General features: G+C 54.2%; 1 protein-coding gene across 1 annotated transcript in view; it reads right to left on the reverse strand.

Moving 5' to 3' along the window:
- SLC7A5 (solute carrier family 7 member 5) overlaps positions 1–4890 on the reverse strand; it is a 42262-nt gene extending 37372 nt beyond the window's left edge. The window contains exon 1 of the mRNA XM_023228853.2: positions 4230–4890. Coding sequence (XP_023084621.1) covers positions 4230–4767 — 538 coding nt within the window. The 5' untranslated portion in view covers positions 4768–4890. The remainder of the gene's footprint in view (positions 1–4229) is intronic.
- Positions 4891–8446: the final 3556 nt, after the last annotated feature.

The raw sequence follows: 8446 nt of genomic DNA on the forward strand, positions 1-8446 counted from the left end.
TCCTTTTTTTTTTTTTTTTTTTGAGATGGAGCCTCGCTCTGTTGCCCAGGCTGGAGTACAGTGGTGCGATCTTGGCTCACTGCAACCTCCGCCCCTCCAGGTTTAAACAATTCTCTGCTTCAGCCTCCGGAGTAGCTGGGATTACAGGCGCGTGCCACCACGCCCAGCTAATTTTTTTGTATTTTTACAATACAGTAGAGACGGAGTTTCACCATCTTGGCCAGGCTGGTCTTGAACTCTTGACCTCGTGATCCACCTGCCTCGGCCTCCCAAAGTGCTGGGATTACAGGCATGAGCCACCGTGCCTGGCCAATTTGTGACTATTTCTATAACTATCTCTAATATTTTTCCCACCAGAATGATTGAACCCCAACACACCTCCTTCTCTCAGCAGGGTCTTCCTGTTCAGAGAACACAGCTTCTCCTTCTTGCCTTACACACAGGGGCAAGAATAGATTCACTTTTGCAGAGAGTACATCCTTTTCTGTTACTGAAAATCACTCTCCAAAAAAAAAAGCAACACATACACACACACACACTCACCACACACACAGGTGGGTCAGAGAAAAGCAAGTACAAATGGCTTAGGGACATGAGCAGTGGGGCCCTCACCTTTCCTGAAAGGGTTCCTACTAACAATAACCCTCACCTCTGGGTCAGAGAGGGTTGGCACTCTAGAGCCTACCTCCAGGTTTTATCTCCTGGGACCAAAAGGACTGCTGCAAAGCTATTTAAAATACTTTTAGGCCAAGCGTGGCGGCTCCTGCCTGGAATCCCAGCACTTTGGGAGGCAGAGGTGGGTGGATCACCTGAGGTCAGGAGTTCAAGACAAGCCTGGCCAACATGGTGAAGCGCCATCTCTACTAAAAATACAAATAATTAGCTGGGCATGGTGGGCTCCTATAATCCCAGCTACTTGGGAGGCTGAGACAGGAGAGTCGCTTGAACCCAGGAGGCGGAGGTTGTAGTGAGTCGAGATCGCGCCATTGTACTCCAGCCTTGGTAACAAGAGCAAAACTCCATTTCCAACAAAAAATAAAATAAAAATAAATAAAAATACTTTTTAAAGCCCTATTACCACAAATTAAATCCAGGAACATGTGACTCGGTACAGCCTCTTTGGAAGGCACATTAGCTGTTACATTAGAATCCACACCCAGGCGGGTGCGAGGGCTCACGCCTGTAATCCTAGCAAATTTCGAGGCTGAGGCACATGCCTGTAATCTAAGATTGGGAGGTTGAGGCAGGAGAATCGCTTGAACCCAGGAAGCAGAGGTTGCAGTGAGATGGTGCCATTGCACTCCAGCCTGGGTGACAGAGAGACTATGTCTCAAAACAAAAACAAAAACAAAAAACCAAAGACAACATACCCTTTTACCATTTGCACGAAGCTGGGCTCTGGAAGTGTATACTGGCAGTCACAGAAGCTCCAGGACTGGGGGGTGGTAAAGGAGGAGAAATATGTCACCCAGGGCGGAGCTCAGTGGCACTACCTTAGCTCGTTGATCTTGGCACGATCAAGCAATTCTCCTGCCTCAGCCTCCCAAGTAGCCGGGACTACAGGTGTGCGTCATCACGCCCAGCTAATTTTTGCTTTTTTTTTTTGAGCCAGAGTCTCGCTCTGTTGCACAGGCTGGTGTGCAGTGGCCGGATCTCAGCTCACTGCAAGCTCCACCTCCCGGGTTCACGCCATTCTCCTGCCTCAGCCTCCTGAGTAGCTGGGACTACAGGCGCAGGTCACCACACCTGGCTAGTTTTTTGTATTTTTTAGTAGAGACGGGGTTTCACCGTGTTAGCAAGGATGGTCTCGATGTCCTGAACTCGTCATCTGCCTGTCTCGGCCTCCCAAAGTGCTGGGATTACAGGCTTGAGCCACCACGCCCAGCTGCTTTTTTTTTTTTTTGAGATGGAGTCTCACCTTGTTGCCCAGGCTGGAGCGCAGTGGCACGATCTCAGCTTACTGAATCTCCACCTTCTGGCTTCAAGTGATTCTCCTGCCTCAGCCTACCGAGTAGCTGGGATTACAGGCATCTGCCACAACGCCCAGCTAATTTTTTGCATTTTTAGTAGAGACGGGGTTTCACCATGTTGGACAGGGTGGTCTCGAACTCCTGACCTCAGGTGATCTGCCCGCCTCAGCCTTCCAAAGTGCTGGGATTACAGGTGTGAGCCACTGTGTCTGGCTGGTTTGAATTTTTAAACGATGAGGAATTCATGTATGACTGATGTGTTTTTCATTAGAAAGAGAAAACTAGGCAGCACCCCATCCTATGTCTCCTCCCTGGTGGCCAATGCAGCATTTCCCATGACTCACTCCTGGCACCCGTAGGAAGTCAGAGACTCAGCACTCAGAGACTCATTTTTTGAGACAGGCTTGCTCTGTCACCCAGGCCAGAGTGCAGTGGCCGGATCTCGACTGGTCTCCTGACCTCGGTGGATCCGCCTGCCTCGGCCTCCCAAAGTGCTGGGATTACAGGTGTGGGCCTCCACACCCAGCCAACCAGGGATTCATTTTTAAAGATAAGAGTGCAGGCTGTGGGCCGGGTGCCGTGGCTCAAGCCTGTAATCCCAGCACTTTGGGAGGCCGAGACGGGCGGATCACGAGGTCAGGAGATCGAGACCATCCTGGCTAATACGGTGAAACACCACTCTAATAGAAAATACAAAAAACTAGCCGGGCGACGAGGCGGGTGCCTGTAGTCCCAGCTACTCCGGAGGCTGAGACAGGAGAATGGCGTGAACCCGGGAGGCGGAACTTGCAGTGAGCTGAGATCCGGCCACTGCACTCCAGCCCGGGCGACAAAGCAAGACTCCGTCGCAAAAAAAAAAAAAAAAAGTGCAGGCTGTGTAAGCTATTATCCATGTTGTTACATTCTGGGCTGACATGTACCTAGGTGGGAGGGAGACTGAACTCGTGAAATTCTCCTAATGACAAAAAGAGAAACCAGAGTCATCCTCTACATCCACATCTCCAATGCCCAGCTGGAAGCCACAGGCTCTACCCACTCCAGTCCTGCTATGATTTTTGCTCCGCTCAGAGCCTCAGGGAAGCTTTTGAGACTCAGGGAAACCACACAGAGCCCTGCTGAGTCTGGTCCTTGGGGCATTCTCACATTTATGAATAAACGCCTCCCCCCTCCCTTCCCCCCAAAGGACAGTGTGGCAGAAAACAGCGCCAACAGGTCCTGCCAGTCAGAAGTCACTCCAAGTAATTACACAGTCCCCTGATTTTGGCTCCAAACTATAAATTTAGTCCTTCCCACCTTGTATGTGCACGCACACTATTGAGATCCAGGCCCATCCTCAAATTAGCTGGCAGCTCTTAACGCAAATAAATCTAAGTTGGGATGGCCAGGGTTCCAACATAAACTTCAAAAGCAGGACCCTTCCAAGGCCCTGGGATGAACCTGAGGATTGCCAAGACCTGCCTTCCCACTTCACCCAGGCAAATCATGTGACATCTGGTACAAGTGATTTTCCCCCTGAAGTCCCACAAGAAAACTGTTTTGAAAAGCAGTTCTCTCTGGCCTGGTGAAGAACACACCAGCACCCAGCCCACCAAAACAGGTGCCCCATGGCTGTTTCCCAGCATAACCTGGGACTCGCACGTCCACCCACTCCCAAGACTGAATCTGCAGCCAAGCTCCCCTCTCAACCCTCGGGGGGATCCCTTAGCCTAAACCAGCACCAGTCACTGCCCGTATACGATTTTATTACTACTGTTTTCTTATGAGTCATCCCGTGTCACTGACTCCTGACAAGCTGGTTTGGAGAGCAGAAATGAATGGGTTTTTTTTTTAACTGCAATTTCCTTCTCACCAACCAGTCAGCAATCGGAGCTCTACCAGTAAATCGGTTGCTCAGTTACTCCACGTGGGTGCCACGCAAGAGGCTGGGAGTATTGCTCAGCGGGGCCAACGGGAGGCTGGCACTTGCCTGAACCGCTTAAGTGGGGGAATGGAATGCCCGCAGAAGGGCAGGGCAGGGACTCTGCTGTCCCCTCACTGAAAATATTCCTAGCCTGTGGGGAGAAGTGTAAAAGAATGAATGAAAGAAACGCACGTGGTTTCTGGGACCAATGACCTTAGCCTAGAACTGCCGGGATGGTCCAGGGATGCAAAAATGTAGAGATGTGGGAGCCAGGGGAGAAGTGACGCAAGGATGCAGGGACCCAAGGACCCAGGGACTACGACCGACCTCCCAACCCCCGGCCCGTGCCCCGTACTCACGCACGCAGAGGCAGGCCACGAGCTTGGCTGCCTCCTCGGGCACCGGGCAGGTGGGGAACAGCGGCTTGAGCAGGTAGGTGGCGAAGACCAGGGCCACGATGTACTGCGAGGAGGGCCGGATGATGAGCAGCTCGATCCAGAGCTTGAGGAAGGCGGGCAGCGAGCCGTAGACCTCCAGCATGTAGGCGTAGTCGCCGCCCGACTTGGAGATGGTGGTACCCAGCTCGGCGTAGCAGAGCGCGCCCACGATGGAGAAGACGCCGCACGCGGCCCACACCACCAGCGCCAGCCCCGGCGAGCCCGCTTCCTTGAGCACGCCCGTGGGCGTCACGAAGATGCCCGAGCCGATGATGGTGCCCACGATGATGGCCACGCCGTTGAGCAGCGTGATGTTCCGCTGCAGGGTCACGCCCTCGCCCTCGCCCGCCGGGGCCGCGCCGTCCGCGCGCTTGGCGCCCAGCATCTTCTCCCGCGCCTCTTCCTTCTCCTCGGCCGCCGGGGCCGCTAGCGCGCGCCGCTTCGGGCCCGTGGCCGCCATGCTCTCCGCGCCGGCCGGGCTTGGGAGACCCGGGAGCCGCAAGCCAGGCGGGAGTGTGCGCGCCGCCCGCCGCTGCGTCAGGAGCCCCGCCCGCGCCGCCTTTTAGGCCCGGGCCCGCCGGCCCCGCCCACCGCCCGCGGCCCCGCCCCGCCCCGTAACCCGCCGCCAGGCCCCGCCCCGGCCCCGGCCCTCAGCCCCGCCCCCTCGGCCCTGCTGGGAGCACGTGCGTCGTCCGGCCCAGCCTGGCGGGCTAGTCCCAGGCCCGCGTCATCCCCGGAGGCCCCAGCCCTCCTGCGCCATGGAGACCCCGGCCTCGCGACCTCCCCGCCGACGCCCGCGTCACTCCAGCCCGTCCTGCCGGGTGCGCCTGGGCGGGGCCTGGAGGTCACGGCGCGCCCCTTCACCTATTCGCCCGCAGCCTCGCGTCTAGTTTGGGAGGGGGCGGTGCACCAGGGCTGGCCTGAAGCCAAGGATGGGGTTTGGGGTACCCCCCAAAGCGAACCTAGGCTCCTGTCCCGGATGGGCCAAGGGGATAGAGCAGCCCCCACAACCAGCTCCTGGGGCACGGGGGAGGCATGAGAGGATGACCCGCGGGGAAGCTCCTGCAGCCTCCTTCCAGCCTGGGGGCTGCATCCAGGGGGCTGGTGAGCCGCGAACTGAGAGGAGGGAAGAACCGAACCGAGGCAACCCAGTGATTCCCATTGTATTACAAAGGAGTCTTGCTAAAGAAGGCGATCCGGTGCCCGCAGCTTTGAGAAGCAGTAATAACACAGGCTTTGGGAAGCCAGCAGTCTACCTGAGCTCAATTTAATCAACAGAATGGGGGGGGTTCCCTGGGAGCCATAAGACCCCACCCCCAAATCTAGCTGAGGAATTCAAAGGCAGACTTCAGTGTGAAGGGGCTTTAAAACTTGTTATTCCTGGGGAATGTGAGCGGCATCTTGGGTAAAAAGGGTTGAGAGGTAATTTAAGTTAGAGGAGCGAGAGCAGGATGCCAAGGCTCTAGGCTGGAAATGGAGGGAATATAAATACTGCCCCGAGATTGACCAGACTGGTGAGCAGCCAAAGACCTGTTCAGAGGGTGTGGGTCAGGGAGGAAGCTTCTCAGGATCCCCCCCGAGCCGGGGTTCCTTGGCATGTGTCCTAACGGCTCCTTGGAAGGTCACAGCGGCAGCAGCCTACAGGCATGTGGGGAGGCCTTGTTCTGGGTGAACGTTCAGCCTCCCAGGGCAAACATGCAAACTCCGGTTGCAGAGCTGGTTGTTCACAGCAAGACAGTCTGCTGGGCAGATGCCTCTGGAATCCACAGAATTCCGAACAATAGCCATGGTGGAGGGGGGTCAGAGTCCCCCTCATGCTGGGACGTCTAACTGCAGCCAGGAATGTCCAGGCCCCACCCCGGGGAGGGGGCGGCTGAGGAATGCCAGGGCTTGTCATTCTGGACCTTGCTTGCCCCCCAGTATGGTGGGCATTCCTCTGCAGTGATAAAACCAAGCGAAAGCTCAGCAGTCCAGGCAGCCACAGTCAGGGAGCGCAGAGGTCACACAGACGCTAACTTCTAATCTGCCGTCCACATTGCTGGCTGGGGAAGGTGCAGAGAGCCCTCCATCCGCCTTGTTCTTGCCGCTGTGCCTGCAGAGGGAAGGAGACAGTACCACCATGGCTGGGCAAACTCACTGAGCACTCAGTAAGTCCTCCCCTAGGCAGCATCTTATGCAATAGGGTAGGTGCCAATTAGAACTATTTTGCAGATAAGGAAGCTGAGGCTTAGTAAGTAGGGTTACCTCTCTTGTCTGGTCAGCAAGTGGCCTGGGAGCTGTCCTTTTGACTCTGAACTTATATGGTACTTTTAATCATTCTGCCATTCTTCTCTGAGCAACAAGAAGGACAACCAACAGTTGTACCCCAAAGCATAGAATTACAACCATGATCAGCCAAGGACAGGACAGGGGGCCAAGTGAGCCAGCGACAGGGACCAAGCAGGTCCAGGTAGACTTTTCTGAGGTGGTGTCTGGAGCTGAGAGCCCAGGGTGAGTGAGAATTAATAAGGGAGGCGCAGGGGGCCCCACAGGCACAGAGGGGCCCTGTGCAGTTGGTGCAAGTCATGGTTGGTGCCCCCAGAGCCAGGCTCCTGGCAAGTGCTGGAGCTCTTAAGCAGGAAGGGTGACAACAGCCATGAGCGTTTTCAAGTCACACAGCTATTACGCCACCTCTGTCGGTTTTTACTTGGTTTTCATATGACAACGTCCTAGATTTATGCAGCAAATCTACTCATCTCAGACTTCTGATGGAATCTGAAGTCCTGAAACGCCTTCACCTGAACGTTACGAGTCTATAATCTTAGCAAAGAGTGCCATCTGGTGGACACATTTGGCAGCGTTTTGTTTTTTAAGGACAATTCAGCCTATCGTCAGCAGCACCGTGGTCTTTTCAGCTCCAGTCAGTAATTTATCAAAAGTTGTGTATTTTCAGAGGTTAAAAAAAAAAAAAAAAAAAAGAAAGAAAAAGATAAAAAAGTTGTGTCACTCTCACTTGAGCTGGTTGGGAGAATACTTTCTTTTTTTTTTTTTTTTTTGAGACGGAGTCTCGCTCTGCCACCCAGGCTGGAGCCAGTGGCCGGATCTCAGCTCACTGCAAGCTCCGCCTCCCGGGTTTATGCCATTCTCCTGCCTCAGCCTCCGGAGTAGCTGGGACTACAGGCGCCCGCCATGTCGCCCGGCTAGTTTTTTTTTTTTTGTATTTTTAGTAGAGACGGGGTTTCGCCATGTTAGCCAGGATGGTCTCGATCTCCTGACCTCGTGATCCGCCCGTCTCGGCCTCCCAAAGTGCTGGGATTACAGGCTTGAGCCACCGCGCCCGGCCGGGAGAATACTTTCTTTTCTTTTTTTTGAAACGAAGACTCGCTCTGTTGCCCAGGCTGGAGTGCAGTGGCACAATCTCGACTCACTGCAACCTCCACCTCCCAGGTTCAAGCGATTCTCCTGCCTTGGCCTCCTGAGTATCTGGGATTACAGGCATGCGCCACCACACCTGGCTAATTTTTGTATTTTTAGTAGAGACAGGGTTTCACCATGTTGGTCAGGCTGCTCTCAAACTCCTGACCTTGTGATCCACCCACCTTGGCCTCCCAAAGTGCTGGGATTACAGACGTGAGCCACCGCGCGCAGCTGATGGGAGAGTACTTTCTACAGAGGGAAATTTGGGAGTGTCTATCAAAAGCCTAATTCCCTTTGACTCAGCAATTCCACTTTTGGGATTTCTCTAAGGAAATAAGAATATATGCTGTGTTATTAGCCAGGCATAATGGCACATGCCTGTAATCCCAGCTACTTGGGAGGCTGAGGCAGGAGAATTGCCTGAATCCAGGAAGCGGAGGTTTCAGTGAGTTAAGACCGTGCCACTGCATCCAGCCTGGTGACAAAGCGAGACTCGGAGACTCCATCTCAAAAAAAAAAAAAAAAGAAAAAAGAATATATGCTGTGTTTTGGCTACACAGTTGTTTACTATAGCTTTAAGAGATAATAACCAGTGCCGGCTGTGTGGTGGCTCACGCCTATAATCCCAGCACCTGTGGAAGCCAAGGTGGGAGGATTGCTTCCTTCAGGAGTACAAGACCAGCCTGGGCAACATAGCAAGACCTTGTCTCTCCCAAAAATTAAAAAAGATTAGCTGGGCATGG

Source organism: Piliocolobus tephrosceles, chromosome 17 (assembly GCF_002776525.5).
Source record: "Piliocolobus tephrosceles isolate RC106 chromosome 17, ASM277652v3, whole genome shotgun sequence".
Classification (NCBI taxonomy): domain Eukaryota; kingdom Metazoa; phylum Chordata; class Mammalia; order Primates; family Cercopithecidae; genus Piliocolobus; species Piliocolobus tephrosceles.